Raw genomic sequence first — 15,231 nt, 5'->3', positions numbered from 1 at the left:
GACGCTTCCTAGATCAGCTTTCCACAAGAAAAGTGCAGCTAAATATCAAAGAAATGCGCAGGAGAACTGGAAAGACTTCCTGGAAGAGGTGGCATTTGATCTGAGTCTGGAAAGATGGATGGGTTTTGAAAATTAGGAGATTCTGGCAGAAGGAATAATTTGACGCCCGAATTAAATGAGAAAGCATGGAGGAACTTGGAAATGTAAGTAAAGTCGAAAAAATGTAGTGTTTCTAAATTCGGTGAGTTAGAAAACACCAGGGGATACTTAATATGTATGTCCTCTAGCATCAAAGACAACAAAAACCCCAAAAAGCCTGGAGCACAACCCAGACTATCTAATCAGAAATTCTAGCGTTGGATCCCAGGCAGATGTATTATTGAAAGGTGCCCCAGGGATGATTCTGATTCATACCAAAGTCTGAGGACCGCTATTAGTGTTAAAGAAAGGAGGTGGTGGGAAATTTGAAAGACAAATCAAGACTTCATCAAAGATGGTGGCTTACTGGCTGTGTAGATTACTCTGGAGAAAGTGGGAGACTTGAAGATTTCAGAGTGGGAGTAGATCAGTGATCAGAGCTGTACTTTTGACAACTATGTATGCAAATGTGTTTTTAAATAGATCAAAGGAGGGCGAAGTGAAAGAAAGGGAAACTATAGCAAGTGATTGGCATAGGTGAGAGCTAAGAAGAACCTAAATTAGGATTGTGGAAGTGGAAATTGAGAGGTGGCATATGAAAAGCAGCGTGAGGAATGTGATGAGTGTCAGAAAGGGATGGGTAGAAGGTGTCAACCTAAATAAAAAGGAAGACTGAGACAAGTGCAAAATTGTCAAAAAGATGAGTTTATTTAGGAAGAGCAGAGGAGTTGCAGTTCAAGACTTGCAAATGTTAGCAAGTTACATTGAGTCCCTTGAGAGTTTGGGATAGGCTGCATATTTGGGTAGGGAATGTAAGGAGGAGAGAGCTCAGTTTAGAGTCTGTTAAAATAAAAAACAAAGGGAGGCCAGATTTGAAAATTCACCAAGCAAACCAGACCAGATTAACCAGTCTGGTCATACAAACAAACTTCAATTCAGCTTCCTTTGCAAGACCAACCTGACCTGGGTTATTTCTTGTTTGTGCCTCTGGGAACCATAAGTAAAACTTAACCCCTGACCAACTCACTATCATTTAAGAAAATTCCAGGGATACCTGGGTGGCTCAATATGTTGAGTGCCTTGACTCTTGAATTGGGCTCAGGTCATGATCTCACGACTTAGGAGATCGAGCCCAGTGTGGGGCTGAGCTTGGAGCCTGATTGGGATCCTCTACCTCCCTCTCCCTCTGCCCCTCCCGTTTGCACATGTGTGGCCCTGTACACACAGTCTCTGTCTCTGTCTCTCTCTCTCTCAAAAATATATCAAGTATCAGTTTTCTGTAAATCAGGCATTTATGAGAAATGAATCTCTCAGTCTTTTTATTTTCCTGAGGGCCCTTGTGTGAGATTTCATTTTCTCTCCTCTGGTTCCATTTTATTTTATTTTATTTTATTTTATTTTATTTTATTTTATTTATTTGTATGTATGTATGTATGTATGTTTATTTTTTAGAGAAAGAGAGAACAGGGGAGGGGCAGAGAGAGGGAGACAGAGACTCTGAAGTGGCCTCCACAGCAGACTCCGTGCTGACAGCAGAAAGCCAGATGTGAAGCCTGAACTCATGAACTGTGAGATCATGACCTGAGCCAAAGTCAGACACTTAACCGACTGAGCCACCCAGGTGGCCCCCTCTGGTTCCATTTTAGATTGAAGTTCGAGAAATAAAAGGGAAGAATGAAGAGAAATGGAGTGTCTCTGTACCAGACCTATTAAGGATTTCCATTGTAGTTTCAGGACAGGGGACGTTAGACAGTGAAGATAATGGGTCTTTTCGTGTGCTATTCTTCTACCTGGTTTCCCTTTCCTTCCCCATCTCTCCCTCTCAACCTGGTGCATTCTTTTTTTTTTTTTTTTTTTTTTTTTAATGTTTATTCATTTTGAGAGATAGTGCACAAGTAGGGGAGGGGCAGAAAGAGAGGTGGAGAGAGAGAATCCCAAGCAGGTTTCTTGCTGTGAGCACAGAGCCCGACATGTGGCTCGATCCCACAAACTGTGAGATTGTAACCTGAGCCCAAATCAAGAGTTGGACACAACTGATTGAGCCACCCAGGTGCCCCTCAACCTGGTGCATTCTTACTTGCAGGTTGCAACTCATGTACCATCTCATTTATGAAATCTTATACTCACGAGCATAGTTACTGTCACTCCTCAGAACACCCAGAGCACACTGTTCATATGTTATTAGCTCTCCAGAGTGGCACTAGGGTATAATGGTCATGCATGTGACTATATTTGCAAGCTGTTATAAGAGTTGAATGAGCACACAGAGAATGCATAGCAGGTAAAGGGCTCAACTGATGTTATTATATCTGTTGAATTGCAATGAGTTAATACATGTTTTTTCTCTCTAGATTGTGAGCAGGACGTGTATCTTATTCTGGCTAACAGTAAGGCTGCATGGCAGAATGATAGTAAATGAGTTTTGCAAGAGACAGGGGTTCAGATCCCAGCTCTGTTACTTACTAGGTGTGTAGCCTTGAGCTTTACTTCCCTGAATTCAGTTTCTTCATTTATAAGATGATGAAAATAATGCATGTCTTACAAGTTGTCATAAGGACAATTTGAGACAATCAGAGTTGCATATCTGGCCCAAAGAAGCCAATCACTAAATAGCAGTTTTTATTGTGACCTGTAGCCCCAGGCTACATTTCATTCTCACAAGAATTGTACAAAGAAGACACTATTATTATCTCTAATTTACACAGAAGGAATCTGAGGCTTTGGTCAGCATAACTGAGGTCTCAAAGCTAGAAAGGGCCAACACTTCCAACACTTCTGTGATTCTATTATATGAACAGAAATTTCTCTAGGAGCCATATGTTTACATTTACCTACAGAAGATGCTCACATATGAAAAAAACAATTCATCAGGCTGATTCTGGTTTGCCTGGAGGAAGTGAGAAGGCAGCCAAGAGCAAACAAATGGCAGAGGAGGGTACCCATCCTGCGGATGCCTGCTTTTTTCCCCTCTTGCTGGGCATAAACAACACCCATATGGCCTCTACTTGGAGGAGATCACACAGAAGACATGGTTCTCTTCTCCTAGAGGAAGAATTTTGATTTGGTTTAGTAAATATTTTGCTTTGCAATTAATAAGAGCTAACAAGGCCGTTTGTGAAACATTTGCTTCAGAGCACTGAGTTCAAATTGGATGGCTGCTCTCTGGTCCATGAAGCAAAAAGGGAAATCGACCATAGTTTAAGGACTATGTTCCAAAGGCTCACATTTTCTTCTGAGCCTTGGAGGCTCCCCCAGCACAGGGTAGAACTATTCAGAAGAGAAAGAACACTCCTGCTCTTACTTCACACTGTGTATGAAGAAACGTATTTTTAGAAGAAGGTTTGAGAAGCTATAACGGTTTCTGCATTTGGTATCAATAGACATTCTTCCAGGAGTAAAATGTTTTAAATGTATAAAATAGTGCATAAAGAACACCAACTTTTATGTTTGTTTTTATAAGACCACATCACATATACCCCAGAACTATTCTCCCTTAGTTCTCTATTGCCTTCCTTTCCCTTTGAATTATAAATAGGAGCAACTTTTGGCTCAACTTCTGCCTCTGCATATTCTGTATAACTTGCTTTGGCTCCTGTGCCAATCCGTGCCCTTTATCTCTGGGCTCACTGTTGTTGCTTCCTGACTTTAAATGAAAAACAACTAACGGTTTCAGCAATGGAATCTTTCTGTTATGGCAAAATATTAAGCATTCATCTTTACCTATACCTGTTCATGCTGGAAAGGCTTGGGAGCTTGCAACGTTGTTAGAAAATAGTAATATCTAAGAGTGTTTCCAATGTTAAAATGTATCTCCAGTAATCTGTAAGTTCAAAGAAAACATTGTAATCTCCAGGATTCTTGTTAATGTAGAAACCACATTTCTGTCCAAGTTGTTTCCTGGAACCCCTTTCTGTTATTGTTTGGAGCACAGAGGGATTGCTGGGCTGGATGGCGTCCAGACCGACATGGAAATGCTCTATCCCAAGACAGTTGTACACGTGGGCAGGATGACTTTTGGAGAAGAGAGCAGGAAGAAGATGGCCAGTAGCTATCTGAAAAGAATGGAGAATGCGAAAATCATCCAAGCCACCTGTGCGCTGTTAAATTCTGGAGGGGGTGTGATCAAAGCAGAGATTGATGATAAAACCTACAGTTAACGATGCCATGGGCTGGGGCAGGACCTGGAAACTTCTTTTCAGAAGCTCCTTCCTTCAGGTTCACAGAAATACCTTGACTACATGCAGCAGGGGCACAATCTCCTGATTTTTGTAAAGTCCTGGAGCCCAGATGTCTCCAGCCTCCCCCTAAGGATTTGCAGCTTGTGTTCCAATCTCTACCAGAGAGCCGTGACTTCCACTGTCAACCTGAGCGCCAGCAGTGCCTTGGAGCTTCTCAGAGAGAAGCAGTCTAGAGCCCAAAGAGGAAGATCAAGGGTGAAGGAGTGGAGTTCTCAGAAAGTTCCTTACGGATACATTCAGGAAGAGGAAGAAAGGAGGGTGTCTGCCTCAGAACTGTTTCAAAAGGACAGGTTCCTGGGGTGCCTGGGTGGCTCAAGTCAGTTGAGCATCCGGCTTCGGCTCAGGTCATGATCTCATGGTTTGTGAGTTCGAGCCCTGTGTCGGGCTCTGTGCTGACAGCTCAGAGCCTGGAGCCTGTTTCAGATTCTGTGTCTCCTTCTCTCTCTGTTCCTCCCCTGCTCATGCTCTGTCTCTCTCTCAAAAATAAATAAACATTAAAAAAAATAAAAAAAAAATAAAAAAAACAAAAGGACAGGCTCCTGTATAAGGAGAAACTCAATGTTACGGAGTCAACACGTGTGGAGCTTAAAAGGTTCACCACCAGAAAGATTGTCCCTCGGATTAAAGAAATGCTGCCTCATTACGTTTCTGCGTTTGCCAACACCCTCGGGGGATACCTAATTATTGGAGTAGATGATAAGAACAAAGAAGTGTTTGGCTGTCAGAGAGAAAAAGTGAACCCTGACTTACTAAAAAGGGAAATAGAAAGCTGTGTAGAAAAATTGCCAACCTTCCACTTCTGCTGTGAGAAGCCAAAGGTGCATTTCACAACCAAAATCTTGAATGTGTACCAAAACGATGTCCTGTACGGATATGTCTATGTGGTTCACATACTTCTGCTGTGTAGTATTCACAGAGGCCCCGGATTCCTGGATCATGAGGGACAATTCTGTCACAAGGCTGACGGTGGAGCACTGGGTGGCCATGATGCTGGATATTCAGTCAGGTAAAGCAGAAGAGAAGTCATAATCTAGTCAGCCAGGAAGGAACCCCTTCTGTGCCTTCCATGGGTATTTGGTCAGGTAATTTCGTTGAAGGATAGAAAGCAATTTTGCTTACAAATATTCTCCCTTTACAGCGTTCTTTTGAAAATATTTTCAGTTCCAGAGTGCCTGGCTGGCTCAGTCAGTGGAGTGTGTAACTCTTGATCTTGGGTTTGTGAGTTTAGGCCCCACGGCAGGTGTGGAGATTACTTAAAAATACAATCCTAAAAAAATATTTTCAGCTCCAAAGACCCAGAATATGAACTCTTTGAGGTCAAGAAATGCTTGGATTTTGGTCCACTTTTGGAAATTTATCTGATCAGCTATGAATTAGTGAAAGTTCCCTTATGCACGGTAACTGCCTGTTGAAAGAATTTTGTAGGCTGGTTTTCTAGTCAAAAACATTAATCAACAGGGTCACTCTGAAGTCAGTATTTGGGAGAAACACTGTTTAAGGATGAATTCACTAATCTTTTTTTAAAAAATTTCTTTTAATATTTATTCTTGAGAGAGAGAGAGAGAGAGCGCGCGTGCATGAGTGGGGGAGGGGCAGAGAGAGAGGGAGACATAGAATCCAAAAGCAGGCTCCAGGCTCTGAGCTGTCAGCACAGAGCCTGATGTGGGGCTCAAACCCACCAGCCGGCTGATCATGACCTGAGCCGAAGTTGGCTGCCCAACCAACTGAGCCACCCAGGTGCCCCTCCACTAATTCCTTTAAGGGAAGCTTGTTGACAAATTTGAATGGTTTCTGTAACATTAAGAGCTAATGTCTTCAACCAGTGGGCTTGGGGCACTACCAAATGGGGAAAAACCGATGTAAAAGGAGATGCTGAGCAGGGGATGGGGGAGGGGAAGAAGGACTCATAGTGTTTTCACCTCCCTTACAATTTGGCTCAGAATCAGCCCTGGTGATTTCTAATCAACCCATAAAGGACTTACAGGTCAGTTTGTCTTCATGGTCAATATGTTCCAAATTTGATAAGAGAAGCTGGGATCAAGACTCGAGTGATTTTGCTAAATCATTCTCCTGTCCTAAATTTGTTTGAGTTTACTTTTCTCATAGACACACACCCCAATCTAGAGATCCTGCTGCTTTCTGATCCAACTAAACCTTGAATGGGGGTTTAAACAAACTATAACAAAATAAAAAAAAATACTGTGCTAACCTTTTTCTGATCAGCCACCAGCAGCCTTTCCTTTTAGGGGTGACCCAGAATCAGAATATCAGAGTTAGAAGGAAACGTTAGGGGCCACCAGCTCACGTTCGCACGAGAGAGAGGAAATGACTTGCCCAAAATGAGCCACATAGTGACTTAGAAGATGCGTGACACTCCAAGAGTCCCCAGTCTTCATTTCCTAACATATGTGAACTGTTTGAGGCATAGAAAGCGTGAGTGGCTCAGGCACGCTGCACATCTCACGTCAACAGTAGTAAGGGCAATGAAAAAGAGTTTTCTTTTTTCATCTGAAACAACTTGCCGTGTGTTTGTTTAGCAACTTCCAGTCTGGCCACTGACTACAGCTTTCACCTGAGTTCACCAGCTCCATCAGCCCTAGGAAGCCCATCATCTCCCAAAAAAGTCCTGGAATTTAAGAGACCTCTACAACAATGTCTGTTTCCAGGTATTCCTTCTTCATTATAGCTGAAGGGACTTTGCTTTCTAAAACTGAGTTGGAGGATGGGGGCGCGTCTGGGTGGCTCAGTTGGTTAAGCATCTGACTCTTGACCTCAGCCTAGGTCTTGATTCAGGGTTGTGAATTCAAGTCCTGCATTGGGCTCCACACTGGACATGAACCCTAAAAGAAAACAAAATTAATTTAAAATAAAGTTAAAATAGTAACAACAACAATAATAATAAAGTTGGGGAGTACCTGCCTGGCTCAGTTGGTAGAGCGTGAAACTCTTGATCTTGGGGTCATGAGTTTGAGCCCCACATTGAACATAGAGTTTACAAAAAATAATAAATTGGGAGGAATTGGTGGCAATTAGTCCTTAAAGGAGGTCAAATGTAGACATAATGGTCCTGAAATAATATATACGATGGACTCTTGTTTCTCAGTTATTGTATCCACATTATATTTCTGTGTGCTTTGGGGCTTCCAGTCACATATGGCTTTTGTTTTCCAAATTTGAGAAAATATAGGAATTCTCTTAAATTCTTTAAGTCTATACCACAGCTGCCCCTGGCTTTCCAATCAGAAAGAGGTGAACTGGAGTGCCTGGGTGGCTTAATAGGTTAAGCATCTGACTTTGGCTCAGGTCATGATCTCACGGTCTGTAAGTTCGAGCCCCCCGTCAGGCTCTGTGCTGACTGCTCAGAGCCTGGAGCCTGCTTCGGATTCTGTGTCTCCTTCTCTTTCTGCTGCTCACTCTCTGTCTCCCTCATTCAAAAATAAACAGTGAAAAAAAACTTAAAAATAAAAGAGAGAGGTGAACCATGGGGTCACCTGGACTCTTCCTAAGGCAGAGCTTCTCAATCTTGGCACTATTGATATTCGAGCTCGATAATTTTTGTTGAGGGGGGCTGCCCTGTGACTTTGTTGGATATTTAGCAGCATTTCTGCCCTCTACTCACTAGACGCCGGTAGCACCTTCTCCAGCTATGACAAAAAATATTCCAGATATTGCCAAATGTCTCCCAGGGGGCAAAACTGCCACAGGTTAAGAATCAATGTCCTAAAGGAAAGTTCTTGGATCCCTAAAGCACCAGGTACACACACACACACACACACACACACACACACACACACACACCCCTTAGCCGGAAGAAATACCTTCCTAACAGTAGTGGACCACTTGGGGTTGAGGAGAAGGTACCAGGAGGCTATTCTATTCTGTGAAGACTCCTCCCTATTGCCTTCTCCTGCACAAGAGCTGCCAGAAATAGGAAATTTGTAGTCCTGGCCTGTGAAGAGGGGGTGCTTTCTCTTTTTAAAAATTATTGAGTTAATTTTAAATTTTAATTCCAGAGTAGCTAATTACAGTGTTACATTAGTTTCAGGTGTACAATACAGTGATTCAGCAGTTCCATATATTACTCAGTGCTCATCAAGATAAGTGTACTCTTGGGGCGCCTGGGTGGCTCAGTCAGTTAAGCATTGGACTTCAGCTTAGGTCATGATCTTGTGGTCTGTGAGTTTGAGCCCTGCCTCAGGCTCTGTGCTGACAGCCAGAAGCCTGCCTCAGATTTTGTGTCTCCCTCTCTCTCTGCCCCTTCCCCACTCACACTCAGTCTCTCAAAAAACCAATAAATGTTAAAATTTTTTAAAAAAGATAAGTGTATTCTTTTTTTAATGTTTAAAAAACACATTTTTTTAAAAAAATGCAAGCGGGGGAAGGGCAAGAGAGAGAGGCAGAATCCAAAGCAGGCTCCAGGCTCTGAGCTGTCAGCACAGAGCTCAATGCGGAGCTCGAACTCACAAACTGTGAGATCATGACCTGAGCCAAAGTTCGTGCTCAACTGACTGAGCCACCCAGGCACCCCAAGATAAGTGTACTCTTAATCCCCTTCATATCCATGCCTCTACCCACCTCTCCTGGGATAACCGTCTGATTGTTCTCTATAGTTAAAAGTCTGTTTTTTGGTTTGTGTCTTTTCCCCTCTTTGTTCATTTGTTTTGTTTATTAAATTCCACGTATGAGTGAAATCATATGGTATTTTTATTTCTTTAACTGACTTATTTCACTTAGCATAATACTCTCTAGATCCATCCATGTCATTGCAAATGGCAAGATTTCATTCTATGGCCAAAAATATTCCATATATATATATATATGTATATTTCCATGTATATATATATTTCCATATAAATATATATTTCCATGTGTATATATATATTTCCATGTGTGTGTGTGTATATATATATTTCTCACATCTTTATCCATTCAACTATCAATGGACATTTGGGCTGCTTCCATAGTTTGGCTATTGTAAGTAATGCTGCAATAATAAACATAGGGGTGCCTATATCCCTTTGAATTAGCGTTTTCATATTCTTTGGGTAAATACCCAGTATTGTGATTACCAGGTCTTTCTAGATATGTCTCCTGAGCCAAGGGAAACAAAGGCAAAAATAAATTATTGGGCTACATCAAAATAAAGAGGGGGTGCTTTCTTTGTAGACGAGGAAACCCATAGTTCCATGGCTAGATTCATTTCTTCCTATGATGTTGCAGGAATACTTACAATATGCTTTTGTAAATTTTAGTTTGTAATTTCTATTTCTTGCATTTTCAGTGACACAGGAAGAGATACAGTTTAAACCAGTATCCCTCTTTAAGAAACTCTTCTCAGATCATAAAGCACTCAAGGAATTAATGAAGACACAGATATATCCTTGTTCTCAGGGGATTGTGATATTTTCTAGAAGCTGGGCCAGTGATGTTGGCTTAAGGAAAGAGCGGGATGTCCTGTGCGACGCTCTTCTAATAGCAGTTAACAGTCCCCTGGTACTCTATACGATCTTAATACGCCCCGGTTGGATTGGAGGGCTTGAATATGGCCGAAACACTGTTCATCAGTTAAAGCAGAAACTGGGAACCGTTGGTAGTTACACAGGGAAAGTGTGTGCTATCCCAAGGTTGATGCACCTGTCCAGCACACAGTGCAGCCCCAATGAAATCCCTGTTCACTACCCCCAGTCCTACAGGCTTGCTGCCAAGGATGAAATGGAAGACTTGTTGCCAGCCTTTATCATAGTCTCACTGTGTTCCAGATCTCTTCTGAGTGACCAGCTGGGCTGTGAATTTTTCAACTTGCTCACAGAGGAGCAATGTGAGTTGCTTTCAGAAAGCCTTCAGGAGCTGTGAGAATTGTTTATCCACTGCCTTCCAGGAACCAGGAAGACAGCCCTAGCCATAAAGATCTTGGAGAAAATTAAGCATTTGTTGCACTGCAAACCAAAAGAGATCCTTTATGTTTGTGAAAGTGACTCTTTAAAGGATTATGTGATGTAAGAGGGCCACTGACAACATGATAAACATATTTAGTCAGTCTTTTCGACAGTATCTCAAGAGTAATCTGCGTTTCTAGTTTAAGATGTTGTGAGGCCTTAGCTGCATAAATGTGAGAGCCCAAACCCTATACACATCTCCAAATGATCAGGTAGTTGAGCTACAAATGGGTACTATGTAATGCTCAGGTTTAAACATCTCATTACAAATTAGCCAACTATATATCACTTTAAATTTCTTTAACTAGAAACATTTTTTCCCTACAATCTCTGGCCTTAACTTTAAGAAAAGTGGAAATAAGCCTGTTTTGTTTTAAATATACATTTTGCTTGATATTTAAGGCTTCAAAGTCATAGAGTATTTCAGTTAATTAGACATTATACCTAACAGGAACTTGAATTTAAATACCCATTTCATTTTGTTTATAAACTGTTTTCATTTGTTTGACTTATTCTGAATCGACAATTGCAGAAAACATGCAAATTTGCCTCTGATTTAAGTCTTTACCTTTCAGTGTAGTAAAAAAAAAAAAAAAAAAAATTCGTTGTTATACAATCTAGCAAATGAGGGCAAACTCACTTTAATTTTTGGTTTGGTTTACTTATGTACCCAATAAATCTTTTGGGGCCCCACTTATATGCTAGGAATGTGTACATTTAGTGTTACCAGGGAAAAATATATTGAAGATGGGGCCCTAAAGATCCAATAAGGGAGATAAGAAAAAAATAAGCAAATTGAATGTTGCATAATTAATATGATAATAAGGATATGCTTATTTTAACTTAGGTTGGAGGTTGGCCAGCAAATAGTCCTGGGTGAAGGATCCTTTGGCACACTCTTAAGAAGTCAGTAGGAGAAGTGGAGGGCTTTTTAGGCAAAGGGCACACAGCAAGTGCAAAAGCACATGAGAGAATCAGAATGGTAGGTCTTACTGGAGTAGGGAGGGAGTAGAGGTATGTAGCAGGTGATGAAGTTAGAAAGGAAGTAGATTCCAAATTATGGAGGATCTTGTAAACTGTGCTAAGGGCTATGCTGTATGGGTAAGATTAAAAATATCCCAGTCAAAAAGCAAATTCAACAAGCTATTTATTGAACCCCTAATATGATGGGGGCTAAGAATCGGTGCTTTACTTCAAGAAGTCTACACAGTCGAAACAGGTACAGAAGAACGTAAGTAGCTGTGATTCAAGGCATAGGGGGAGTAAATCCCCAAGGACTGCATATGTAAATCAGGAAATCTATAGGAATGAATGATGTTATTTGGATCTAAATTAGAGGAAAGAAACAACCAAGTTTACTTTGAAAAAATTACCTATATCTATCTATATAACGAAATTGGCTGCTTCTTGCCTCCTCTAATTTGTTCTTCCTCCTCTAGTACACTAAAACATACTACAAAGGAAAATTGAGCTAAGTAAACAGAGTAGCAGTCCCAGAGAGGCATAGCCCTGTAGATTTTCTATCTTACTTGACATGTCATGGAACTCAGCAACTTCCTGATGTTTTCCTTACCAAAATCTAAAAAGGCTTTGGTTTTGTACTACCAGTAAGTGGGGAAATAGGATTTGCTTTAGATAGGAATTCATCCTAGCCCATACCTCTTTTGCACATAAAAATTATGCCTCCAGGGACCTGCTCGCCTGCTCTAAAAAGGAAGAAAGTTAAGCAATGATAGTAACAAGTGGAAATTGCTTTTGAGATTTCCTGTCAATGTAATGAGCCTGTCTTTAGGGATTGTCAAGCAGCAGAAATGGACTAGTAATAGAAATGAAATCTCCTACCTGGGTTCATTTCAAAAATTTTCATGTGCAGATTTAATTAGATAACCCCAAAGAGTAGAGTTTGCAGTTTATGTATTCTATCAGGTAACTTGTAAGTAGAGTAGTTTTGTAGTGTTTAGGACACCACTGAGTCAATGAATCAGTCTCCAGATGAGAACCAGCTTCTAATTCCGATGTAGATAGTGATGCATATGGTGTTCCCTTTGTATATATGCCTGAAACCTTATTCTCTCTTTCATCTCTAGCCAACAAACCACCTGCAGAGTTGTGACTCGGAAAACCTTCTTACAAGGGGAGTTCCTAGAGGTTAAACACACAGTGATGGATGAGACTGAGAATTTCTGCAGTAAATATGGAGACTAGTACTTGAAGGCCAGGAGCATCACCCTTCCAAAGGTGAGGGGAGCTGGGAGTGAAAACCTTCATCATGGGATTCTCTGGATTTTTCTGGACCCTTTCCAAGTCCATCATGCAGATATTAATGGCCTCCCCCCTTCATCTGCTCAGTTTCCTCGAAAAACAATCACCAATGGGATCCACTGTGCTCTGGAAATAGCAACGGTCACGAAAGAAGAAATGAGAAAGGATCAGAGCAAATCTGCCCTCTGGCAGGTCCCCAGACACACTGCCATTGTTCGGGGAAACTGCCTACAAGGAAGCAGTGTGTGCCCAGGGTCTGCCTGGGGTGGATGACACAGAGACTGGCCTCACTATGGAACAAATTGTGAAACACGTGGCGGAAAGGTGTCACCACCTGTTCCAATGTGGCTACCTGCCCAAAGACATAGCCGTTCTGTGCAGGAAAAGGGAGGACAGAGGACGCTATGAGCCTGCACTGCTAAAAGCAGTGGAATTATTTGTAACCCCTGGAGCAACGAAGGTTGTGTTCAGCCAGGCCTCCGGTGTTTGGGGAAGTCACATCATCTTAGACAGTATTCAACAGTTTTCAGGCCTGGAGAGGAAGATTGTGTTTGGGCTGAGTCCAGAATGTGCACTGTCAGAAGAAGCACATGAGCTCCGTTTTGCCTCATGAGCCATTAAACACCTCTATGTGCTTTATGAAAAGAGGGCAGCTTTCCGAAAATTATTTTAACAATACAGGTGCCAGAAAGAGCAGAGTCTCTTCTCTGGGGGAGGTGGCAGCTACTCCTTCTCACATATTGCAAGTGAGAAAGTCAAGGCACAGTAAGTACTGTGTGGAGCCAAGAAATGTCTCTTGGGAGTGACCTTTCACTCTGTGTGCTGTTACTGTCCTTTTCCTCCTCCTATACACTATGGCAGACTGACGATTGGTCCCCTGCCTCTGGCTTTCCTATCCAGTCCATCTTTCAGGGACCAGCGGTTCTCCTTAAATGGGGAACTGACTGTGTGGCATTCCCTGCCAACGTATCTGCAGGGAGGCCCTGCAGGCTAGAAGCCAAACCAATTCTCAAGGCTTTCCATGACACACCCTGACTTCCTCTCCTGATGCGTCCTTTGTTATACCTCCTCTCCCAAGGCGTCTTAAGGCAGCCCAGCCTTGCTGACCCATTTTGGGAGTGGGAGGGAGGATGCCCCCCAGGCTACTTATTTTAACTGGGTATCTCAGGGGCAGCACCTTGTTGAGTACCTCATACTGGCTCTGGGTCTCGAGCTTCATGGGCCCACAACTTGACTTCCTCTTTGCACTAAGCATGGATTGGTCTCTTGGAGATGGTTTGATGCCAGTCAAGCTCACAAAAGACCAACGCACACATGAAAATGTCACCCTGTCAGTTTACAGTGAGTACTGTAGTAGTAAATGGGCCAGATGCTTTCGCTAATCCATATATTCAATGGCAACATTGGAAGCCAAATTATGAGCATAGCTTTGCAGCAATGGGGATCCTATTCAAATGTGTGAAGAGTCTAGGCAATATTCGACTAGTGCAGTCATCTCTAAAATAGGGATATTTCCACCACAAGGACTCAGACAGGTCAGGTTTACAAAATAAAGCAAATTTATTTTTCTTCTCTCCTAGTTTCCAAAGTTTTCAGGTTGACCACCAACCCTCCCCTTACTCCTCCCAACACACACACAACACACACACACACACACACACACACACACACACACACATTGCTCATGTTCATCCTCTACCTGTTCATATGTTCACCTAGGCTCAAAACTGCTTATCCTCTGCTGCTGGCCTGGGAAATGGTCTGTCTGTAAGAGGCCTTTGCACATCCCTGAGCTCTTCCATTATGATTTGGTGTTAATTTTAATCAACAGGGAGCCTGGATGGCAACTCTACCACCCATGCCATCCCTACCCACTCCTGGCTTCTGGCTGTGCTTCTCTTCTCTGCCTTCAAAGCCTTGTCTGCCCCTCTACCTGCTGAAATCCTAGCTTGTCGATCAAGTCTTTGTTCAAAAGGCCAACTCCTCAAATTAAACGTTCACCATCCCCCTGACCTAAATTTGGTCTCTCCTTTTGCAGCCATTCTCTAGCTTAAAAATTTTTTGAGGATAGTGCCAAAGTCATTCTAAACTGTGCCAGAGAAGTAGCCGTCAGCATAACAAGATCTACGTAATACTCTCCTATCATGTTTTCTTTCCAGTGTATGTGAAGTAGAAATAAAACACAGTTCCCTTTCTCTGGTCAGCTCCCCAAACAGCTAAGCCAATGCCGTGCTCTTCAATGCAAACTTGCTTTCCTGTTTGTAAGGATTTTTAAGTTGCTTTGGAAATATTCCAGCTTCCAGATTGCTTTTCAACTTTTATTTGTGTTTGAGAGGCAGAGAGAGACAGAGCATGAGCTGGGGAGGGGCAGAGAGAGAGGGAGACACAGAATCTGAATCAGGCTGTCAGCAGAGCCTGATGCAGGGCTGGAACCCACAAACAGTGAGATTGTAACCTGAGCTGAAGTTGGACGCTTAACCGACTGAGACACCCAGGTGCCCCTCCAGATTGCTTTTAATTTCTAGAAAGGTTTCAGAAAACTTTATTGATGCTGGGCAGGCATGAATGCAAAAGAAAGTGTGGAAATATTCCTTTGGCTATAATTTCACATAAAGCCCATCACCTTTCCAAGAGATGGGAGAGGATCAGACAGGCCA

General features: G+C 42.3%; 1 protein-coding gene across 1 annotated transcript; it reads left to right on the top strand.

Annotated features, from left to right (window-relative positions):
• Positions 1-185: 185 nt before the first annotated feature.
• SLFN14 (schlafen family member 14) lies at positions 186-14,950 on the top strand. Its single transcript, XM_042914468.1, is given in 8 exon segments — positions 186-207; positions 3,955-4,666; positions 4,912-5,268; positions 5,270-5,382; positions 6,914-7,042; positions 9,658-10,372; positions 12,400-12,736; positions 12,738-14,950. Coding segments are annotated over 8 exon segments (2,895 nt in total). The 3' UTR covers positions 13,248-14,950.
• The last annotated feature ends 281 nt before the right edge of the window (positions 14,951-15,231 follow it).

Source organism: Panthera leo, chromosome E1 (genome assembly GCF_018350215.1).
Source record: "Panthera leo isolate Ple1 chromosome E1, P.leo_Ple1_pat1.1, whole genome shotgun sequence".
Taxonomy (NCBI): domain Eukaryota; kingdom Metazoa; phylum Chordata; class Mammalia; order Carnivora; family Felidae; genus Panthera; species Panthera leo.
The sequence above is the reverse complement of the archived record's forward strand: the minus strand, read 5'-3'. Positions and strand labels throughout refer to the sequence as shown.